The sequence below is a fragment of the Misgurnus anguillicaudatus genome, chromosome 23 (genome assembly GCF_027580225.2).
Source record: "Misgurnus anguillicaudatus chromosome 23, ASM2758022v2, whole genome shotgun sequence".
Classification (NCBI taxonomy): Eukaryota; Metazoa; Chordata; class Actinopteri; order Cypriniformes; family Cobitidae; genus Misgurnus; species Misgurnus anguillicaudatus.
The window spans coordinates 9540551-9565898 of NC_073359.2; the positions used below are offsets into that span (position 1 = coordinate 9540551).

The 25348-nt window shown below is 35.2% G+C and overlaps 1 protein-coding gene and 1 long non-coding RNA gene across 2 annotated transcripts in view; one reads left to right on the forward strand and one right to left on the reverse strand.

Annotated features, from left to right (window-relative positions):
- The window catches only part of LOC141359331 (uncharacterized), a 183745-nt gene that overhangs the window by 115318 nt on the left and 43079 nt on the right, over window positions 1-25348 (forward strand). The window lies entirely within an intron of this gene.
- Window positions 3557-25120, reverse strand: ptprc (protein tyrosine phosphatase receptor type C). Its single transcript, XM_073862328.1, has 27 exons — window positions 25108-25120; window positions 24761-24829; window positions 24136-24324; window positions 24003-24023; window positions 23461-23694; window positions 16910-17047; window positions 16600-16767; window positions 15795-16027; window positions 15590-15650; window positions 15068-15170; window positions 14942-14970; window positions 14765-14865; window positions 14103-14193; window positions 13953-14017; window positions 12017-12053; window positions 11754-11851; window positions 11523-11648; window positions 11268-11425; window positions 10742-10877; window positions 8408-8554; window positions 8225-8315; window positions 8003-8133; window positions 7788-7922; window positions 7589-7711; window positions 7329-7495; window positions 7111-7246; window positions 3557-4521 (listed from the first exon to the last, which is right to left on the reverse strand). The coding sequence occupies exons 1-27, from the start codon at window positions 25118-25120 to the stop codon at window positions 4159-4161; spliced, it is 3363 nt and encodes a 1120-aa protein (XP_073718429.1). The 3' UTR covers window positions 3557-4158.

Genomic DNA, 25348 nt, shown 5'->3' on the forward strand with positions numbered 1-25348 from the left:
TTCATTCAGCTGTGCGCAGTATTAGAATATGAAATGAATCTACAAGTGCGCACCACGCTGGTAAAGCCGGCGTGAAGATCCAGCGTCGTACCATCCCAGACTTGCTCATCTTCTCCACAGTAAGAAGTCTTTATTGATGTTATGGATCTCCAGCTGTGGACCGAAGCATCACCTGATGCCTGGCCGTCTCTACCTCTGTGTTATTGTCTCCATGTCTCTTTAGTTACTGAAGCAGGACATCTCTGTTGGATCTGGTGCTTTGCCACATGTGTTGAGACATTTATAGTCATAGATCTGACTGAAGGACATCATTGCAATAAATGAATTCTTGAATGTGCGCAAAAAAAATGCCCTGGCTACAGAAACGGGACGGGGGAAGAATCTGTTGTAGTGCAATGCAAAAATTTTGTAATAAATGAAATACACTGTAACATTTTTTGTCAAATTAAGATATATTTTTATGTTAGTTTAACTTAACAAATGAAGAAATTAAATGAACAATTTCAACTTGTTTTTATGAGTTATGTTAAGTAGGAGGATGAATTGATTTGCAAAGCCAAGTTGTTTTAGCTTTTGTTGAAGGTGTTGTTTTTAGCCAAAAGATGTGACAACTTGAGAGGCTGTTTTTCGGACCAAAAGCAGAAGGAGAAATATTTGGAAACATTAAAGTTCACTCAAAAAAATGATTCATTCAATTTACTCAATTTTTTAAGGTAAGTGGTCGCATTCAATTTATTTAAGCTACATTTAAACAAAAGTTTTTTGTTTTGTATTTAAAATGTTTTTGTTTAAATGTAGCTTAAATAAATTGACCACTTACCTTAAAAAATTGAGTAAATTGAATGAATCATTTTTTTCAGTGTTTTTCTGTATCGGTCAAAAGTTTTGCTTTAAATCCAGGATCGATTCTGCGCCATAGCATTTACTGTAACGTAAGCTAAAGCGAACCTGAACGTTTTTTCTGCCTTCAGACTAAGTAAATAAACAAATAAAGTAAAAAAGTTAGTAAACTTTACTAAAAAAGCAGACTGATCTCACGGAAAGTTTTGTCAATTTTTTTGTGTCCATGGCACGAAATTCAGCTTTTTTGTGCCTTGAGCATGAATGTCTTTTTCGTAACAAATTTCTATAAATAGTTTTTCGCGTCCGTTACATGACTTTCTTTTTCGTTTCATTTTATGTATTGTTTTCTCATTGTTTTGTTCCTCTTTTCTTACCATTGTCGCTTTGCGTTAGAATCACTTTCTGTTCCATCTTTAGACATCCTAACGCAAACCCCAAAAAAAGAAAGTTGTGCCATGGACACGAGAAACTATTTAAAGAAATTTGTGAAAGTCTCACGAAAAATACATTCATGTAGAAGGAATATAGAAAAGCAGAATTTTGTGTCATGGACACAAATAAATTGATCAAATTTTATGTGACTATAACATGACTTTCCGTAAGATCATGTTGTAAAAAAGCTAAAGAAAATTTAACAAAAAACAAACAAACATAAATGAATAGGTTTACAAACAATTTTATTGAACTCTTTCCCCGCCATTGACGACTTATCTCGTCAATTAAGAGAAAACATTTCCCTGCCAATGACGCTTTCCTGACGAGTTTTTATGGTAATCTGTAATTTCGCTATTTTCCACTAGATGGCCAATTTATAAAAAACTTAAGCAAAAACTAATTTAATTAATGTTAAACTCATGTGTTTTGATAATCGTTCTGAATTTGATCTCTAACAAAATTCCTTTACAAAAATGCAGTTATTTCAGCTTTTTACTCAAAATTTTGTATTTATGATTATAAAAAACAAATGAAGATAGGATGAAACTTTTTCCCGTTTTGTTTGTTTGAAAGCAGAGGGTGTGTTCTTTCATTTGATATATTTGTATGTTTATATATTTATAGAAGAAATTTTTCCTAGAAAGCATTTTGTGAAAATCACAAAAAATGCTGGCAGGCAACTTTTAAAAAAAAATGCTGGTGGGGAATGAGTTAATCTCTTTGCCTACTCTGCACTCTGAAAATTACATTTTTAAATAAATTCAATTTGGAATTCCAAGTCATTTCATTTTCTTATCTTGACTGATGATGAGTTGTTGCAACTTATAAAATAAAGTTATAGGAATAAGTTCAGCTAATTCAACTTTATTTTATTTTTTAAGTTACAATCACTACTCAAGATAAAAATAAATCAAAGTTAAAATGACTTGAAAGTCCAAACTGACTATACTTATAAATGTAAGTGCACAAATGTTTTTACAGTCTATAAAACAACCAAATATACAGAATATTTAGCAGTTTTGCTCCATTTAATAAAATATTATTCAATTAATTGACTATTACATTGAAACTACGTTCTAGCCTTGTTCATGTGGCTGGCACGAACACTGTACAATAAAAAACCCTTTTGGGAAAAACCCATCCTCTAAATACTTCAAATATAACACACATTTGCATTTACTGCCATTTACAAATATACAGTACGTTTAACCGTCTCTTAACATGCATGAAGAGTAACCACAGAAAGCATCTGATCAGCTCTCAGTCGCTATATTTAGTGTCAAGCTTGAAGTGTGCAATTAGAGACGAATCCCTCCCTAAACAACACTCACTAATTACAGAGAGGACAGCATCACATATATAACATATATAGAAGAGAAGCTTCAATTAAATACATATACGTGATTTGTAAACCCATGTCATTTTCTACATATAATAAATCATCATTGTGTGAAAAATAACCTTGATATTTTTAATATTGACCGAGTAAGGTCATGTTAAAGATTGAAATCTAACTTTTATTCTCCTAATCTCATGATTATAGATGTTGAGCGCGGATTTCACAGACAGCGTGTACGTTTATAAAGTCAGGCATTCATAAAAGTTGCATGAAATATGATAATTGTATGAATGGGTGGAGTTTCGCAAGACAGCTGAATGCAAATCATGCACCCAGATGATTTATTTAAGGGGAAATGCCTGCTTATGCTGCTCTATATACAGTTATGTACACCTGTTTAACACTTTAAATATATTTATAGAAAAAAACTATTTTAATTTTAATTTATTTTAGACTTTGAGTCAACTCCCATCCATAAACCAAGATAATAAAAATAAAAAATTATGGATTATATGGATTAATTATATGGATTTTTGTTCATCATAAACATGCAAAATGTTATATGAAATGTTTAAAGTATCCAACAAGCAAATTTATTTTACAGCAATATTTTATTACTTATAATGCATGCTTTATTATATATGCACACTACTCACTTCTTTGTTAACATGCGCCATCTTGTGTTGTTAGCTTGTATTACATCAACTTTATTTTTTTTATTGAATGTCTTTACTTGATTTTATTTAAAGTTCTAGTTTTCACACCTGGTAAGGACAGAATTGGGTTAAATATGCCATAAAAAGGGTCTGACACATTTTGCACACCTGCATCAATATACCGACCTATTTGATGCACACAAAAAAAACGCTTTCCACACGCTTCTTGAAATTGTGAACAGGATGTCAATTATTTCATGCTTCGTGGCAAATTAAAGACACGTTATTGTTCAAGCGATCCTTTATTCTTTAAGTTACATTAAACATCTGCTTAAAATGAAAAACTGCAAGGTTTTACAATTCAGACGAACAGCCAAGTGAAAGTTTGATGACAGCCATGTAGTGCAAAGTTATCTTTGCTCTAATTTTTGGTTTAAAAACATATAAAAGCACTCAATTCAAATATATTTCTATCCATCAGGCACCAATATTTAGATTCAGTAACAAGACCAAAAAATATAGAAAATATGTTCTCCAAGGTGTTATTTTACAATACATTCAAATATGCAGTCTGCCTAAAAACGTCAAATCATATAGCAAAACCTTTACATACAGGTACGTTCAAATAAACATTATGAATATGGACAGATTTCACTCAAACAGCATCATTATACAAAATTAAATCTAACCCTGACTTCAGGTTTAAGCCATGAACTCTCCGCAAGCGTGCTAGCCATATGTACCGTAAAATATACAATAAAAGTTAAATGTAAAAAATATAAACCAGCTGGTATCACATCTTTCTCCAAGACACTTGGTGTCAAATCTACAACGTTTGATCTCGAATGACCACAATATTACCCAATATTGTTTTTTTAAGGCTGCTTAGACATCTACAGTGACGGTAGGGCCATTTGTGGTGCCCTCTGTGGATGGTTTCTCATTGTCTCCCTCTGGTGGTGATGGTGAAGTGCTGCTTTCTGCTGTAGCTGTGGCATCAGCAGCAGGAGCATCAGCAGGAGGAGCAGGAGCATCTGTGTCTTTCTGCTCTTCGCTCTCTTTGGGTTTGCTTGTTTCCTCCTTCTTCTCCTCCTCCTTCTGGTCAGTGTTGGTACTGCTGGCTTGTTCAGAGAGAAGTGCTGTGGTTTCGTTGATGATTTGGATGCTGTCGGATGCTTGTGACTTTATGCCACCATTCTGCACGGGAAAGGCGCCCTCTAGAGCCGTATAGAGGAACTGATACTGCTCCTGTAATACAGAAAATACAGAATTAATTTATAAAATGCAAAAATTAAAGATAGACTTAACTTTATAGAGAGATAATGTTCACCCGAAAATTTGAAGAATTACGAAATCCCCCTGTTGTTTTAAACCTGTATGAGGTGGCTCTGCTGATTTTGCAAAGTGGTTGATGTCCTCAGGGCAACATTATGTTGACCCTGGGACAACATTTTTAAATAACAATCAGATTTCAGAAATTAGTCAAGTTTAAGCTTACAAGTAGGATTAGCTGCTTCTAGACCAGGGGTGCCCAAACATTTTTCTACCAAGGGCCAATAATCAAACCTGACTGAGGGCCGTAGGCCGAAAGTAAACATTGCTTTGTTATATAAAAATTAAAGTTGCCCTGATTCAACTAATTTATAATTTTCTAATATTTAAAAAATAAATAAGCAAACATAATTCTCTTTATGCATAACTAATGCAGTTTTATTTTCAAAGGTAACTGTTATAAAAGTAAATTTTGTTTGGCAATTATTTTTAAATTTCTTTTTGTCTGTGCAACTGCCTCGACCTCTACATTATTAGCCTTGTAGTAACCGAGTTTGTTTTGTTTCGTGACGCATGCTATACACCTTCAAGTATGCATGTACATAAAAAAACATGTATTCACTATAATTCCTTGCATTTAATTTCAATTTACATTTTTGTGATGTACAAATAAGAAAAAAAAAAAAATATATATATATATATATATATTTTTTTTTCTTATTTCTTATATATATTTTAGAAATATGGACATCTGTGTCAATTACGTTTACTCTTTTCCTTATCTCACGTGGCATGACAGGCCAAATTAAGGGTCTTGCGGGCCAACTTTGGCCCTAGTTTGGGCACCTCTGTTCTAGACCATTGTTTTGGGGTGGGTTTAGGTTTTATTTACAAAAAACATATTTACACCATTTCTCACTTCGAGGCAAAATCAGGTCGAGGTGATGTCAGGCTGAAAGGTCTCAACTTTAACTTTTATTGTTAAAATAAACAGCTTAAAGAGGTCCTTTTCCTCTTAAAGTCAAATAGGTTTGAAACAACACGAGGGCGTGTAAATATTGATTTTTTATTCATAATATATTTATTTTTGGAGGAACATACACTTTAACTTGGGGTCATGTCCGTGTAAGGAAAGGGTTAAACATCTGCAGCTGCTCTGTTTTAACTCTTTCCCCGCCATTGACATTTAAGAAAAATTAAGAAAAAAATTGCATAAAAACCATGTTTCTGAAGAATTTTTATGTTAATCTGCAATACCACGATTATCTACCAGACTAGGGACACTTACCCAATTTAAGGAAACACTGAAGCCAAAACGTTATTTACTAATACCAATATTAGTAAACGTTATTTACTAATAAAATGCTGTGGGGCAACGTTTAAAAAAATGGCTGGCGAGGAATGAGTTAATTCCTTGCATTTAATTTCAATTTACATTTTTGTAATATACAAATAAAACAAAAAAATAACATTTTAGAAATATGAACATCTGCGTCAATTAAGTTTACCTTTTTTCTTATCTCACGTGGCAAGACGGGCCAAATTAAAGGTCATTGTGGGTCAACTTTGGCCCTAGTTTGGGCACCTCTGTTCTAGACCATTGTTTGACTTATCATTTCCCTCTGATTTTAGGGTTGGGGGTGGGTTTAGGTTTAATTTACAAAAATGGTGTCCTTGGGTCAACACAATATGTTGCCCTGAGGACATCTCTCACTTGGCAAAATCAGGTCGAGCTGTATCAGGCCATGTCAGGCTGAAATGTCTCACCTTTTACTTTTATTGTTAAAATAAACAGCTTTAAAGTTCCTTAAATTTTTCCTCTATAAGTCAAACAGGTTTTAAACAACATGAGGGCATGTAAATATTAATTTTATTTTATTAATATTATTAATTATTAATTTTATTAGCATTTATTCATAATATATTTATTTTTGGGTGAACAAAACACTTCAACTTGGGGTCATGTTCTTGTAAGGAAAGGGTTAAACATCTGCAGCTGCTCTGTTTTAACTCTTTTAACTCAGAAAAAATTGTGCATAAAAAACCTGGTGCTGATGTATTTTTACGTTAATCTGCAATACCGCGATTATCCACTTATACCCAATTTATGAAAAAACTTCAGCCAAAATGTTATTTAGTAATTTTAAACTCTGTGTATGTTATGATAATCATTTTGAATTTGATCTGTAACAAAATTCCTTTACAAAAATGCAATAATTTCAGCTTTTTGCTAAAAAAAAATATTTTTAAAGAAAAATACCCATATTTAAGCTTGTATAAGCAGAGAAAAAATAAAGATAGGGTCTGTTCTTTCAGAGGGTCTGTTCATTCATTTGATATATTTGTATGTTTATATATTTTTAGAAGAAAATATTCCTGGAAGGCATTTTTGAAAATCACAAAAAATGGCTGGCGGGGAATGAGTTAAGTGATTCCCAGTGAAAACACATACTGATCAAATAAACGTATAGCTTGTATGCACTGCAAGTCGCTTTGGATCAAAGCATCTGCCAAATGTATAAATGTCAAATTGGTGCGTCCTATATGCACAAACTGTGAACTTACGAATGTCTCGATCATTCCTTGTCTCTCCTTGCGAACGTTTTTGACCGCCTGGAAAACGTCCACCAACTTCTCCGTTAACGCGCAGTCCAGGAGATTCCACAAGGCGCAGAAGATCCCAGTACGTGAAGATCCATTGCTGATATAAAGTTTGACGCGGTTAGGGATAAATGAAAAATATATACTACAATATTGCTGCACAGATGGCTATCTGGACTCACTTGCAATGCACCACGATGGGAATGCTTCGGTTCTTCCTGCTGTTGTCGTAACCGCCGGACTCTCTGATGCTCCTCATCATCTCGATCAAATCCTGAGCGTTCTCTGGAAGCTCTCGGCTTTTCCACTTGAGGAACTGATACTGGTCCATTTCAAGCACATCCTTCTTCTGTTAGACAGACAGAAGATCAATTACTTAATTATATTAACTAATGTGAGATGAAAAGCACAGTTAAATAATTGACCATGTTAAAAAACGGACCTTTGTGGACTGGATCGCCAAGCGCCGTCTGACGTACGTCGTGAAACTCTCTGTCTTTTTTACTTCGATTTCGATATCTCCGAACGTTTTCTTTTCATCTCCCCAGTACTGAAAGCAATAATCCTGTAGAAATAGTTGCCATGAAATTCGTGTTGTTTCTTTTGAATGACAGTGTGCAATGCATTGTGGGAAGTTGTACCTTGTCGTCTTCTTTGCAATCGGTTAGCATGACTATAGTTTTGGTTTGTTGTTGATAAAGCATTAGCAGGAACTCAGCTGCCGTGTTGGCCAGAGGTCCCTGTGCCGCTATGAGACTCTTCCCACACCAGTAACCCTGAAAAGCAATTCAGTATGATTAATATTTATAAACCTGCTTATAGAAAACAACAAATAATGAAATAATAACTGCTGTACGTCAATAAAGGAGGCGTTGATGTATTCATTAGATTCCTCCTCTTCGTCTGATGAAGATTCATCCTCATCTTCGGGATCGCTGGTCTGGTTGGAGTCTAACTCAAGTCTGAACAGGACGCGGTTGTAATCATCTGCGGGAGAAATATATTCAGAGATCTGTTAGGAGAGGATTTAAAAATATATTAAGCTATACTGTCCGTAAAGCTGACGGTGGTCACTTACATGGGACAACAGTCGAGTAGCGATTTTTCTTCTTGTTGTCCTCATTGGTTGCTGTGTTAAATGTTCTCCAGTTTTTAAACTTCGGGAGTTTCTATAAAAAAAAGGACAAAGAAATTAATGAAAATTCTGAGTCTCAATGTGGTGGAAATTGTATCGTCTCTATTTAAAGTAGAGATGACAAACCTGGAACTCCATTTCAAGCAAGCTTGTGTCATTTCCATCTTTATGTCTGAGGGTGTTGAGCTCCGAATGAAAATCGGACAGCAAGACTTCTGTTTCTCCGAACTGGTTATGTTCTATCAGAGCCGTGTGGATCAATATGTACTGCGACTAGACACACACATAAACATATCCACATGTAAATAAACAACCAAATATTTCAAATAATATTTTATATGAATATGTGACCATATGTGTGAAATCCAGATTAAAAAAAGTATCATAATGATGAAAGTTTGATGATCTTACTCAGTCAATATTAAAAATATCAAGATTATATTTTCACACAATGCTCTTTACATTATAATTTTATGCAGAAAATGGCAAATCACAAAAATTACATTAGCTGAGGTCACATAATTAACAAAATAATTAAATATTTAGCCTATTTTTCAGTGCTTAAATGTGAATTAAAGCATACTAAAAGAGACTTTGGTAGGACATGAAAATCTGACTTTTTCCATGTTTAAGTGCTATAATTGTGTCCTTCTACCTAGAAAATAGATCAACCCATTAACTTAGTTTTGGTAAACCATTCTCTGCAATCATGTGAAAAAATAGGTAATTGAAATTTGGCTCCACTTGTGATGTCAGAAGGGGATAATACCGCCCCTTAATCTGCACTATCCAACCACAGCACTGCCATTTAGTGCAGAGATCAGCTAATTTGCATTTTAAAGGACACACCCAAAATGGGAAATTTTTGCTCACACCTACAAAGTGGCGATTTTAACATGTTATAATAAATGATTTATATGATATTACTAAACTTCACATATGTACTCTGGGTACACCAAAGATTTATTTGACGTCTTTAAAAGAAACTGGTGCAATGTCCCTTTTAATAGTTTCATTTAGTATGTATATATATATATATATATATATATATATATATATATATATATATATATATATATATATATATATATATATATATAAATTAATTATTAAATGTATATTTAATACAGATTTTTTTTGTTTAACTCATGTCCCGCCAGCCATTTTTTTAGTTTCCTGTCAGGATTTTTTGTGATTTTTACAAAAGTTTCACAAAATGCCTTCCAGGAAAATTTTCTTTTAAAAATATATAAACATACAAATATATCAAATAAAGAACAGACCCTCTGCTATAAACAGGCAAACAAAATGAGGAAAAAAATTGTCTCTTTTTTTTTCTCTGCTTAAAAACTGTTAAATATGGGTATTTTTCTTTAAAAATCCAAATTCTTTATCAAAAAGCTGAAATAATTGCATTTTTGTGAAGGAATGTTGTTAGAGATCAGATTCAGAACGATCATCAAAACATACACGGAGTTTAAAATTATTAAAATAATTTTTTGGTTCAGTTTTTTTATAAATTGAGTGGACAATCACGGTATTACAGATAACCATAAAAACTGAGGAACACGTTTTTTCATGCAAATGTTTTCTCGTAATTGACGAGATAACACGTCAATGGCGGGGAAAGAGTTGATATAACTAAGGCCTAGTCCTGAATTAATGTAAACCCTGTCTGGGAAACTTCCCCGTATTGTTTATTAAAGGGGACAGAGAATGAAAAAAACATTTTTACCTTGTCTTTGTTGAATAATGGTAGTCTACCCGCATTCACGAACTACAAAAAGTGCTAGACATGCTAAACATCTCAGTCTCATAGAAATTCTTCTTTTAGAAATCTCAGCCAGAAAACGGCCCAATCTGAAAAACTGATGCTTATGACATCACAGGCATCTCACTGCCCTTCCACTTTAAAATAATTGGCTACATTTTTTAGTGACAGTAAAGTCAGATTGCAAGTGAAGCCAGTAGGGGGAGCCAAATAGGTGCAAAACCACTTGTTTAAAATCCCCCACCCTAATAGAGCTATCTGAGAGAGGTTTTTAGGAAGCTACTAAGGCATTACAGACCCAAACACAAAATTTTTTGTTCTACATTATATCATTCAGTAAAAAATACTGAATGATATCTTGATATCTTTAATATTGACTGAATAAGATCAACATTTAATATTGACTGAACAAGATCATGACAAAGATTGAAATCCTTCAAACCATGATGCTTCTAATCTCATAATTTTGAGAAACATTATATTTAACTTATTAATTATTTAATGTATATTTAATACATATTATTCATTTAATTACAACAGTATAAAACAGATACATTCAGAAATGCATCTAATTGCTAATGTTGGTACTATTACTAAATCTGACAAAATCTGGCTGCTCTTTGTACCTCAGTGTACCTCCATACCCAAAATAAACGATCAAGATTTAGACTCTTTTGCAGTGGTCTTACCTCAACTTGAACCATGAGGCAACGCTGGCGACGTAGTTTTGCCACATATCCATAAATGTCCATTCTGCCCTCTGACTCCAGACTTTCGATCATGGCGTCAATGCCAATATACGTCCCTGTGCGTCCGACCCCGGCGCTACAAATGACAAAAGGATATTCTATTGGGGTAGGGGCGTGATTGTTTAGGTGATTTCAAATGTCAACACTGGCTTTCAGAGATCATGCACCCCACCTTTAAGTCATTTTAAGTACTTTTTTACATAAAATCATCTTACATAATATAAAGATCATTCTGTCAAAATATAACCTTGATATATTTAATAATGACTGAGTAAGGTCATAACAAAGATTGAAATCAATTAAATCAATCAAACTATGATGCTTCAAATCTCACAATTTTGAGACTTTAGCCAGACAATTATGGTCTTAATACAGGTATTAAAATGAATCCAAATTAGTGTAATAGCCTCAGATTAAGATTATATGCACATTTATTGTATAGTTACCAATCGCAGTGTATTTTTACCTGCAGTGTATCACGATTGGACCACTGAAGAAGTTTTTGAAGGAGTTGACTCTTCTCCTGAGCTTCAGAAGCAGGCTGGGGTCTCCAGGGACGCCGTGATCCGGCCAGCTGGTGAACTGAATGTGAGTGACTTCTCTTTCGGCGGCTTTCTCTCTCTTCTGTAAGAGACGTACACAAGGAAAAGTGTGTCTGAGCATTGTTTAACAGAGTATATAATAGAGTATTAATATAGGCAATAAACAAAGATCCGCTTACATTGGTTACGAGCAAATGGCGAATGATGTAATCGGGGCAGTGTTCTTCTGATTTTATTTTCACCACAAAATCTTCATATATCTCCGTTTCTCTCTCTAAATATGGCCAGTACTGAGCACATTTGGTCTGAAAGGTAAACAAATAGTAGTTATTGACAATATTTCACATTATGGCTCTTTAAAAAAGTTTAGTCAGAAATAAATTGAGACAACAGCAAAGAGAAACTCTTACCTTATTTCCTTCCTCACAACGGGTAACCATGACGATGATGGATGACTTTTGCTCCCAGATCATCCTCCAGAAATCTTCAATGGTCTCATCCTTGGGTCCTGGAAAATCCAACAACGTTAAAATGGAAACAGATGTAACAGATCTTGAACTTGTTGCAAATAAAACTCCACTTTACTGTGGTAAAATCATTATAATCACAGTCACTATTGACTAAACTAAATAGCGTATTTAATCTGTTTTATAAAAGTGTACATATACTCTACCTTGGGCTGCGATGTATTTCTTTGGCTCTTTGAATCCCTAAAAATAAAAAAAATTATCATATGCACAAAAAAGTGTTAAATGTGTATGTTTCGAAATATACCACTGGCATTTGTTATAAAAGAAATAATTGACGACGGACGTGTTAAATTATAAGAAAATAATGCACACCCAAGGTGGTTGTGCGGCACGATGTGACGCGAGTTAGACTGTGGGTGTGCATTATTTTTGAATAATGCAAATTTATACCATGTTACTAAAAATATTGCTCTGGTACCTATTTTTAAGACATTTTAAAGTTTAGGTGTGCGGTTATTGAAAAATAATCAACACCCATGGAACATTTCTCAACCAATCAGAATAAAGCATTTAACAGCCCTGTGGTATAACATTAGATAATGCATTAGCTAACAATAAACAATACTTCAACCTTTTTTTAATATTAAAAGTGCAATGTGGACTTCTCTTGGCAGAAATGCAATATAATGCATTACATGAAAGGCCCCATTTTTCCCTGTCATGTTTCTAGAGACGCCCTAAATCAGTGTTTCCCAATCCTGGTCCTCGAGTACCCCCTTCCAGATGTTTCCTTATCTAACACACCTGATTTTACTCAATGAGTGCGTTTACATGCACAGTCTTACGCCGATTATGCCTAATAAACTGATAACACGTGAGGTCATGTAAACGCGTAAAACTGTTTTCTTTTATCGGGGAAAGCCCATAAACGGCGTAAGCAAAAACCGATCGGCAGAGGTAGTTTTTTGCTCAGTCCCCCGATTTCGCATGGCATGTAAACACCTTAACCAGCTTTCTCACATTTTTTTCCACGTGCACATGTCTCAGCGCGTGAAAGATAAACGTCAGACGCGGAAGTAAGCGCAAAGTAACGCGTAAAAGTCTCCGCTCAACTGAAGCAGATGGCAGAGAAACTGCGAAAATATAAACTCATGTTATTTACACGCTAGATGCCGCACGTCCCACATTGCACATTTAGTTCATGTGTTACAAAAAGTGTAATAACCATATAAGTTTACTTTTAACTTCCCCGCCAGACATTTTTTTAAAATTCGCCGGCAAGCATTTTTTGTGATTTTTACAAAAGTTTCACAAAATGCCTTCAAGAAAAATTTTCTTCAAAAAATATATAACTTTTATCCTATCTATTTTTTTCTCCGCTTATAAACTCCTAAATATGCATATTTTTCTTTAAAAAAAATTTTTTTTTAGCAAAAAGATGAAATAATTCTATAATTAAAAAACTATAATTTTTGTGAAGGAATTTGGTCTGATCAGATTCAGAACGATTATCAAAAACATACACAGAGTTTAAAATAACGTTTTGGCTTCAGTTTTTCATAAATTGGGTGAGTGCGCCATCTAGATAATATGCGGTATTGCAGATTAACATAAAAATTCATTAGGAACACGTTTTTTTTTACAAATGTTTTTTCTTAATTGATGAAATAACTCGTTAATGGCGGGGAAAGAGATAAAGGAAAACACTACAGTTTTTCAATATTTTACTGTGTTCTTACCTCAACTTGGATGAATTAATACATACCTATCTTTTTTCAATGCGTGCACTTTTAATCTGTGTACAGCACTTCTTGAATGTGCCAGCATTTAGCCCAGCCCCATTCATTCCTATGGCTCCAAACAAAAGTTTTATTTTTTGCCACCATACTCGTGTAACTACTCATGTAACAGTATTTAAATAGAGAAAACATGGAAGTGTTTGGTGGCTTCTAAATTCATCTGTGTTTGGATCCTAGGGAATGGATGGGGCTAGGCTAAATGCAACACATAGGTGCTGTACAAAGATCAAAAGCGCACGCATTGTATTAATTCGTCTAAGTTGAGGTAAGAACACATCAAAATATTGAAAAATAGTGGCGTTTTCCTTTAAATTGAAGGCAGACAAGCTTGAACCGGTACCTCGATGAAGCTGGCATTGATATAGTCATTGCTGCCTTCGGTCAGCACAACACGATTATAATCATCTGCAAAAACAAAACCCATACAGATATGAATACATTCTTATGTTAATGCAGTAAATAAAAATATCAATATCAAAATGAAACCTACAAGGCAGAATGTCAACATAGCGGTTCTTAGACTGGTTTTCCTGCTTCTTAGCCTCTTTAATGGTGTAATTGGAGAAGATTCGGGGAATGCTCTGAGAAGAAAAGACAGGGAAATCTGGTCAATATATTTTGGAGTGAATGCATTTACTTACAGTTTAACCCCTTCAGACCTGATTTTTCAAACATTTAAACTTTGGTCCCTTGTGAGTACTTGGACCTGAATACAACCCAGATCTGGCAGCCTTCATTTTTACATTTAGATTTTCATTATTTGCATTGTTTCTAGTTAAATCTTTGCAGCTCTTTACTATGTCCTACTCAAAGAAGTGGATTTGTTTTGCCAAAAAAGCTTGCATGCACTTAGAGGATTTTGCACCGAAAGACAATCAAATAGGTTATATACCAATGAAATGACTAAAGTGACACTTTTTTGAAAATAAGGCATTTCAAATACAGACTAACCTTTTCATTGTCATTCACAGAAATTACTGAACCTCAACATAAAAGCCTGATAAAAATGTTCATTTACAAGACAACAGAAAATGGCATCTACTCTAGTGATTTTTTTCTCATTTTTAATGCTTTCGACACCCATGATTTAATCTAAAACATGTAGCTACTACCCTTGCATTATAGTTTGTGTGGAATATGTAATAAAGTCACCTGAAACTCATCCATAAAAAGGCGTCCTTCATCAGCAATCTTCCTCTTATAGACCTCAATTAAATTCTCTGCTAAGATGGGATCAATGTTCTGCAGCGAATCTGGATGAGAGAGGAAAAATTGCAATAAAGGTCTTCCAAATAACATTGAACTGACAATGAAAATCTCATTACTTACGTGATGTAAGAGGAATTTCTTCAGGAGTCCTGTAGTAAGAAATGCCAGCAGAAAAGTCGATTAATCTTCATTTGAACTCTACATGAGCTTCATTGTTTGTGTTATTTGTTAAAGTGTAACACTGACCGCTTTCGTTTGAGTAGGAAAATTTTGAACAGCACAAAAAGAAGGGCAACTGATGTCACAATAATGAGGAAAGCCAGAAATCCAATAACAGCTTTATCATTGTCTGGAACTAAATAACATGCATGTTCAAATGCTAAGGAATGTCATATTTTCAGGTGACACCAGACTCTATTATACATGAAACTCTATATTGTATTCTAATTATCTATTTTAATGTGTACAAAAAATATGTGACCCTGTCTGTGAAATCCATGTTAAAGTCTCATCACTATAATCTTGAGATTTGGAGCATCAAAGTTTGATTTCAATCATTCATTTCACATTTATTTAAATCTTTGACATGGCCTTACTCAGTCAATATTAAAGATATCAAGGTTATATCTTTAATAGGTTATATATCTTTCAAGATTATATATTTCACTGACTGTTCTTTATGTCATTTAGGATGATTATTTATGTTTTCTTTCTAGGTAGACTACAGTAGATTAGCTAATAAGTGACAATAAGAAAAGTTGCACTTACATTTAGTAGTAGTTGTGCGAGTAATTTTAGATTTTTTTTTCTCTTCATTTGTGGCTGTAATCTAAAATGAATAAATACACATTATGAATGCACAAGTAAATAAAAAAGACAACTTCACGTTATAACTACATGTTAAAAGTTCTGACACATGTGACCCTTTTGGCATGAATAAATGTCTTTGATAAATAAGAAGGGATATAAATACCTTAATCCTATATTCAGTAAGGTAGTAAAGATCTGAAAATGAGAACTGGCATGTTTCCTTTTCTTCAGGTTTCTTATTTGTAGGTGTGTTAGGATATCCCTCGTATTCAAGTTCAGCCTTATATTTTACTTTTCCCCCATTCCAGTGATTTTTTGGAATATCTTTACATGTTATCTCAATGGAATTGTGGGAAGGGTGGGTTACCTCTATCTTTTTTGATGTGAAAATGGGTTCTATTAAAAGAGGACAGAACACATGTATTACCTTTATTTGTTCAATAACACAGTCATGCAGTTTTCAAGCTATATTGAGGTAAATCCAGTATGCAAGGGTGTACTGTATGCAGTGTTTCCCATACATTCATTTATTTGTGGCGACCCACCACTGTGCCTATTATCACTACCCATTTCTCACATGACAGGTTCTGCACACACACGTGGTGTTAGTCGCCACGCTCCGACTCTGAAGCCCTGTTTTAAACTTGAAGCACATGCCGTTAGTGCGAGCTGCGAAAATGGCATCCCAAGTGGGCGGGCGTACATATTGATAGTGCTAGACCCCATTTCACGTGGCTGTGCTCACAGCATTTTATTTGTGCGGACAAGCTTTGTGTGCAGTTCCACATCTGAGAATGATGAACCCATATTAGTTACCAATTTTTCATCCATTCTTTTGGTGGATGTGCTGCACCAAATAAACTTTAAGTCTATGGAAACACTTGTATAATCTCCTATAACACCAACATGAGTTTTCTATCCGAGAATAATTTCATTAATATTTAGAAAAAAATATGAAAGGCACTTACCAGAAGAACTTGTTTGTTGTTCTCCAGTAGAGATTAAATAGGGATCGGGGTCACTTTGTTCAGTGGTTTTAATGATGACGACTTTGGCTTTAATGTCGCATTCATAATAGATATATGGTTTCAAACCTTTAAAACTGCAATCTGTGTAATTTTCCTTTGTTGTGCAACCTAAATAAAAAAAACCATAATGACATTATACATCTTCCACAAAGAGCAAGAACTTCAGCAGAATACTGCAGAAAAATAGGTAATGGTAGATTCATTTCCAGATACTAAAATATCATAATTACAGTAAAGATGAAACTCTTACTAATGGGGTTTAAATCATTGCATTCAGCGAAATAATTATGCAGTTCAATGCCAGGGCAGTTGTCCACGGGGAATGTTTTTGATGACATAGTAAAGGAGTTGCTTTCAATATCTTTAAATGTTGCATCTTTTGACCAACCTGTAAGAGAAAATTTGAGTCACAAACAAGACAAAATGGAACCACATTTTTACAATCCATGATACAATACAAAACACACTGGTTCTGTGTATTTGAACACTAATCCATTAGACCAGTGGTTCCCAAACTTTTTCAGCGTGCCCCCCCCCCCCCACTTTACACGAGTGACGCATGCGCATAGCGCATGAAATTCCGTCTTTAGTTTCGGTTTGTTTTCATTGTCGCTACTGCTTTCCTCCTCGAATTTGCTAGCCTGACGTTGTCATACTCAATTCTAGTCAGAATTTGAGTCTGATACCACTCCATTGAGCTATAATTATGAGGCGTGTCTCAACCGAAAAATGCCTCTGCACTCAATTGGATAGACCTACAACCAATCAGAGCAACGGAGTGTGTGACGTATGTTGAAATTACATCTTTGCAGCCTGACCGAACTGCTAGTTATTTGTTGCGACCAACTTTTGCCGAATCCCGTAGGAAGGACAGCAAAAACATCAACAAATGCCTTGCTCGCGTTTCTCTGTTCCTCTTTTAAAATCAATGCTCTGTCGATATCTTTTAGAACAGACTCAATGTCAGAATCCACACATCTGAACTCTACAGCGGCAGCCATTCAACACACGCGCTCTTTGGTGACGTGGTTATTATGTTACTGTTGATTATCTGTCTATCATCATATAAAGCCCGCCCTGACAATTTGATTGGTTCGACCAGCTTTGGGTCTAGCATAGTAGCTCCCCAACGCAGAAACCCCAGACCGATCGTCCCGTTCTCAAAATCTTGTGGGCAGGGCTAAGATCAGCTGGCACCCAGGCTACGAATTTGCACCATGGAAGAGAAGAAACCCGAAGGAGGACGCAAAAGAAAGACTTTAAGTCGCTGAGAAGAGTAGAAAATTGTCAGAATAACGTAATCTAACCAGAGTCGTTATTGGAGAAACATTTCAACGCTGGACAGCAATGAAGGAACAAAGAGGTGTCAAGACAGACGCGCAGTTCGCAAAAATTCTCCTCAACAGGTAACAGTGATTATTCTTTCTTTGTGGAATAATTATTGTTGTACTGTTATTCAGGTATATCGACGTTGTTCTTGTACTGTAGTTGTAAGGCAGTGAGCAGTCTGCTACATGCTAGTTGAAATGGGAGTAGCGTCGACTGATCTAACTTTATGTCTTATGTGTTTTATCATATCATTTCACATAATAAATCCATTGATGCCAGTGGCTCGTGTTCAAATACTCGTGCACGAGTTTTGGAAGGTGTTCCCTAGAAATAAGCTGTGAAGGAGCAGGCTGTTCTTATGCATGCGCTTATTTAAAAAACTCGGTAACGGTCTTTGGATTCTCAATCGGCGGAAACATCCTCTTTTGCGCCTTTAAAATCACTGTTAAAACTTATAGATTTAGCGCGCCGCACACCAGTCAAAAACAATAACTATAGGAAAAATGTATGTTCAACTTTTTGGTTTATTTTGTTTGATTGACATTGAGACCGACAGCTTTAAGATCTATTGTAATGCAAGGATGTAATATAATGTTAAACATCAGATATTTTTCCACAACAGTTAACCAAACATTCATTTAAGACATAGCAGATATCTGTGTGAATTAGTTTAAATTATATTTAGTATAGGTATATATTTAGTATATATTATATGTATGTATACTATATTAGGGTCGCATGAAAGCTTTGGATGTCTTAGTAAGAGTGACGAACTTTTCGCTCTTAATAATGTCGCTCTTATTAATATCAGTCAGCCCCTAAACTTTTTTCTCTTCATAACTCTTTTAACATCAAGCAAGTTCTGCACTCTATTTTCTAATTCCTGCATTCAACAAGATGTCAGATGCACATGTGGATGTGTGGATGATCATGGAAACGCATCTTGCTATTAGATTAAGCATTTAGGACGTTACACCTCTCAGAAAACGTACAAATAAAGATTATTTTAGATGTTTATTGACTATTTAGAGCATTGGGATTGCTAGACGGGGGCTTAATATACATATTTTTATAAAAACATAAATGTAGACCATAATCAACATTTTTACTTGCCTGTAGTCGAGCTTAATTGTTCAAAACTATTAGCGCCACTGTACTGTATCTAATTCTATTTGGAAATTATCCATCATCTAAAGTGCTTACATAGTGATGCTAACAACATAAACTCAAAGAATTTGGACATTCCAGTTCAATCTGTTTAGCATGTCTCTGAAAACATACAAACTCCACACAGAAAAGCACCAGGGTCAGCCTGGTGCACCTCCTCCCAGTTTGCATGTATTTGCTAAATATTTTCAGATAAGCTTTAGAGAGAATTAGTATCCTGCTTATTTTTTTAAGTTAGCAACTTACCACATGTTATGTAAACTGAGCGACTTTCACCCATGATTATTTTATTTTCATGAGTGTATTCTCCAATGCAGTTATATATTTTGTCAGGAAAAAATGACACATCCTTTTTTAGCTGAAAAGTATGGTTCCAATCTGAAAAAGAAGAAATCCATCATCTGTTTAATCAGTAAGGTAAATAAACTGGACACAATTATTAGCCAAAACTTTTGTTTTTGCCCCTATTTTTCATAAGCTGAACTAAAAGATCTAAGACGCTTTCTATGTACACAAAAGGCCAATTTCTCTCAAATACTGTTCACAAATATGTCTAAATCTGTTAGTGAGCACTTCTCCTTTGCCGAGATAATCAACAGTGTTAAATGTACACTGCTGGTGTATATGTGGGTACCATCAGGTCTGTAATTGGCATCCTGATTGCAGGAATGTCCAAGAGAGCTGTTACCCGTGAATTGAATGTACATTTTTCTACCATAAGCGGTCTCCAAAAGCGTTTTAGAGAATGTGGCGGTGAATCCCACCAGCCTCACAATCACAGATAAATCCTGTTTTTTTACTGTACTGTACAAGGCAGATGTCAGACAGCGTGTATGGTGTCATTTGAGTGAGCGTTTTGCTGATGTCAACATTATGGATCAAGTGGGGTCAGGGTATGGGCAGGTATATGTTATCGACAACAAACACAGGTGCATTTTATTGATGCCATCTTAAATGCACAGAGATATCGTGATGAGATACTGAGGCACATTGTTGTGCCATTCATCCACGACCATCACCTCTTTGCAGCATGATAATGCACAGCCCCATGTTGCAAGGATCTGTGCACAATTCCTGAAAGCCGAAAACAACCCAGTTCTTGCATGGCAAGCATACTCACTCGATCCATTGAGCATGTTTGGAATGCTCAAGATCGGCGTATACGACAGCGTGTTCCAGTTCCTGCCAATATCCAGCAACTTTGCACAGCCATTGAAGAGGAGTGAACCAACATTCCACAGCCCACAATCAACAACCTGATCAACTCTATGTAAAGGAGATGTCTTGCACTGCGTGACACCAGATACTGACCTGTTTTCGGACACCCCGACACCTCAATACAGTAAAACTGCACATTTTAGAGTGGCCTTTTATTGTGGCCAGGCTGTGCAATAATCACTAATGCTGTCTAATCAGCATCTTGATATGCCACACCTGAGAGGTGGATGGATTATCTCGGCAAAGGAAAAGTGCTCACTAAGAGCCCATCCCATTTCTACCCCCTCCAAACTTCCACTTGGTTTTGAGTGCCCACGACAGTAAAGTGGCAGTTAAAATCTTTCCCTATCAAATGGGACACCACTATATGGAAAGTAGCGTGGCGAACATGCTCACCTACGTCACATTCTGAATCGACATGTCTACCGGTCTCGCAAGGTATCCTGGGTAATTTTATCTCGCACTTCGTTTTAAGCCTACATTGTTCCTGACTACATTTTGAGGGTTATTCTAAGTGAACAATAGCACTCCGTCTTGCTCCCTAAAGTAATGTACGACCTACTCCCATACGTGCACGTGCAAAAGCGAGGGTTAGGGCAAAAATGTAGGGGAAGGGGAGGTATTGGGACGGGCTCTAACACAGATTTAGACTGATTAGTGAGTAATGTATGAGAAAAAATAGACCTTTTGTGTGCATAGTTAAAAGTATTACATCTTTGAGTTCAGTTCATGAAAAAAGGGGACAAAAACAAAAGTGTTGCATTTATAATTTTCTTCAGTGTATGAAGAGCTCAGATGCAAAACCCTCAAAGTGCGTCTGACATGTTTACTTGTAAATGCATTTTTTTTATCAACCTCTTAATGATTCTGCCAACAAAGCAGATTCTGAATGACCTTATGAATTTATTAAGCGGATTTGAAGTGAAAGTATTGGATGAAGATATAATTCATGCCAAGAGCATTCGTTTAATATCATTGTTTCATTTTTGATGAATGTTGCGTTCAGTGGCTTTGCATCTGAGCTCCTCATGTGCATGCCAAGTTGAAAAAAATATTAAATTACACATTTACAGTGTGAACACAAAACTTACCACCTCTGGTGCAATGGATTTTAAATGCGCCACTACAATTCGTTGGTTTATTGCTCCAGTCGAACTGAGTGGGGATTTTTTCTGTGAAGTCTATTTCAGGTTTACCTGGGAAAAAATAACAATTTGATAAAAATATAAGAAACAGTTTTCTACATAACATCCCACCAGAGATGAGGACTCGCATTGAGACTCGGACTCGAGTGCGACACACACAGTGACTTCAGACTTGACTTGAGACTCGTCCTCGAAAGACTTCAGACTCGACTCGGACTTGAGCTGCGGGACTCGTGAACAATGTTTATTTTTAGGAAACGTCTGATAAGCTCGCTGTTATTCCCCTCTCTCCGTTACCTATAACCTGACCACAACATAACACGTGCCGTACTATGTATCTGCTCCATGCACGTGGCCACACATTAGAGGAAAGCAAACAAACATGTTGACTGCACCGGCCGCTGCTGTTCCATTTATCGTAGGCTTTGGGTAGTGCTGTGACAGATTGCAGTTGATCCGTGAATCGACCCGCGGTTCGCGGATTAATATGCACATTTAAATAGGAAAAGTTTATTTGCACGTGATGTGCCGGTTCAGCTCTAGTCAGACATAATCCCTTCAAAGATCATCACTCCTGACTTAGGAAGTTTAAGGGAGAGGGGAGAGTGGTCAGGAGTGAGGATGTTACCGCGCCAGAGGTCAAAGTGCTGCAAACTAAGTGCTCTTCCGCCATACAATATAGTTCTCTTTTTTAATAAGCTTAAAAAAAATCACGTTTTATTTTGTGCCACCATACTTACCCATGTAGCTAACTCCTCATATAACAGTCTTTAAATAGGGAAAACATGGAAGTGTTTGGTGGCTTCTAAATTCATCCCTGTTTGGATCCTAAAAAATGAATGGGGCTAGGCTAAATGCTAATACATTCACAACATGCTGTACAAAGATTAAGTGCACGCATTAACAAAAGATAGGTATGTATTAATTCATCTAAGTTGAGGTAAGAACATAGTAAAATATTGAAAAACCGTGGTGTTTTCCTTTAATTATATACATATTAAAATATGTTTGATCATATATTTGTTTTAGATGGACAGTAAAGGCTATGCCTCTGCTCATTGTAAAGTTCTCCTTCATTCTTGCTCAGAAGATCAAGAAAGCTAAGTAAAGGTATACGATTTACGAATTACTAAAAATATATCAGCAGTAAGAAACTAAATGTATAGAATTTACATTTATTTAAGGGCTTGCTGAAAAATAAACTAGCATCAATGTCCAAGACAGTAAAGTAATAATATTATAAATATTATTACTGGGCCTAGAAAACATCTTTCTATGTATTCTGTGGATGTTTATGTTTGAGCAATCATGAAAATAAAACAAAGGTTGCTTTAACATGGCAAAAGTTAAATCTTTTAATTTTATTAAATACCAACCTGGGGGCATATGGACCATTATTGTGTAGTCACATGTGTCAAGTTTTTCGACTGTTGGCACAACTGAGCATCCTGCCGTATCATTTATGTCAACACACTTTGTAAAATTCCACTTTTCAACTTTAAAGCACACGTGCGTATCATTCCAGGCGTTTACAGTAGAGTCAGGTGTCTCTGTATCTATATGAAAAAATCAGAGACAACTTAAACACACTTAAATATATCACATTATTCAGAAGTTGACAAATGTTCAAATTATCTTGAAACATTACATTTCTCATAACAGTTTACAATACGATGTGACGTTAGTTAATGTATTAGATATCATAAACTAACATTTTACAGCATTTATTAATTTAATCTAATTTACATTTATAAAAATACTATTGTTTATTTTTAGTATATATTCATCTGTAATACATTTACTAATAACAATTAATGTAACAATACATTTGACAGTGAATTGGTATGTTAAAATATATTTTAAGATTAATAAATGCTGTTAAAGTATTTACTAATGTTAACAAATTTACCTAAAGTTAATTTAGTTTAATGAAATCACTTACCTTTGTGAATGCTAAAACGGTTGTTTTCGGGGACTTTACAGTCATTTACTTCAACTGTGTAGTTAGTGCATGGTTTTAGCATAAACCTTGTGGGGTTTTTTTGTCCATTGAGTTTTTGAGGTATCAAATTCCCATTAGAAGTTTCTTTAAAATAGACAGTGTATGTTACGCCTGGGTTGCCATTGATAACCTCCACATCTGCAGTATTGTTATTCACCACAATGTTGAACTCGCCTGTATGTGAGACCAACAAACATTAATGAATACTTACACAGCAGAATATGCGATTAAAAACAAATCTTAATAAAATCCTTGATTCCAAATAAAACAGATTTGGCTCTGTCCATTACCGACAGACTCAACCTAACCTCTATCCACCTAAATGTAGCAATGATTAGTTATAAGGTGGAGTTGCTCTGTGGTTTATATATGATCAGATTAATTGAACATGCTCCTTCCCAACATTTGTTTACAACTCTATGTTCTAAACATCACAATGTAAGTTAACTTAAACAAATCAAATAAAATGAAAGGATACTCACATTCAGGTTCTGTAGGGGAATCTAAGAAAAGCACAAGTTTACAAGTTAATCACAAGTCATGTGGTTTTGATACAATAAAGATCATTTATACAAAAAAGGTAAGAGTATTTCAGACTTGAAGTGGAGATGTTACCCTTGGTGATGCTTGTGCTGGTTGTGGGTATGGTGGGGGTGGAGTTTGAGGTGGTGGGTGTGGGTGAGGCAAAGCTGGAGGTTTCAGAGGTGGAAGGTTTGGTGCTGATGGATGTGGGTAAGGCTGTGTTGTTGAAGTTGGTAGGTTTGAGGGTGGTGCTTGCAGGTAAGGTGATGTTTTTTTTTGTACCTTGTGTAGGTGATAGTTAACAGAAATTATAAAACAAATTGAGTTCTACAAATGCACTCTATTTATGAATTGCAAAGTAAGTTATTAACCCCTGGTTTAACAGACAAGGCTTAAGGCTAGTCTTAGACTATGTCACAGTTTGAGTTGTCTCTGACCACTGACAGATCTTAAAATAGTCCAGTAAGGAATGTTTATTAAGATGCTTAAACATTTTAATTTAACTCAGGCCTTGTCCTGGCTTTAGGTAAGCCTGGTCTGCAAAACCATGCCTAAATTATATTGCTCATCATGTTTTAATGTACAACTGTAGAGGTGCAAAAACATTAGTGCATAGCTTTAAAAACAATAGGCTTTGTCATTATTATGACACAAAACATTGAAAAAATAATAAAAAATGATCTTTAATGCCTACAGTATATCAACATGACGATGTTACCTGGAGCAGATTCGGTGTAATGTTGATGCAAAGTGGTGAGTGCGGGTGAGACTGTTGTGTCTTCAGTGTCTGTGAATGGTTATGGTTATATGATCATAAAACATTTATCCTATCATTAAAACACATTATTTACTCGTTTCTTGTGGAAAATCAGATTTGTTTTGGATACATAGTTAAAGCCGTTTAATGCTCATGGGAAAGTTCTCCTTCATTCTTTGAAAAAGCAGGGTAGCAGTATTTGGTCATGAATGTGATGTTTAAAAGTAGCAGAAATTATTCAGAAAATACTTAGTAAATAAACCGGAAAAAGATGTTTGCTTTAAAGAAGACGACTTAAGCATGTTTACATTTGCTGTCCATTTAAATGGACACATTACTTTTTTAAAGGTGACATAGAATGATTGAACGGAGTATTTATCCTTGTTCTGTGATGTGACATGTAGACAAATTTTTTTGTTTGGGTCTGTAATGCCTTAGAAGCTTCCTAAAAACCTCTCTCAAATAGCTCTATTAGGGTGGGGGATTTTAAACAAGTTATTTTGCACCTATTTGGCTCCCCCTACTGGCTTAACTTGCAATCTCATTACT

Excerpts from the sequence above, each read along its gene's own strand:
- ptprc (XM_073862328.1), bottom strand. Across the intron at positions 14,018-14,102 it reads CTATGTTGACATTCTGCCTT|ATGATTATAATCGTGTTGTG; the intron begins GTAGGTTTCATT and ends TTGTTTTTGCAG. Across the intron at positions 7,496-7,588 it reads TGGCGATCCAGTCCACAAAG|AAGAAGGATGTGCTTGAAAT; the intron begins GTCCGTTTTTTA and ends TCTGTCTAACAG.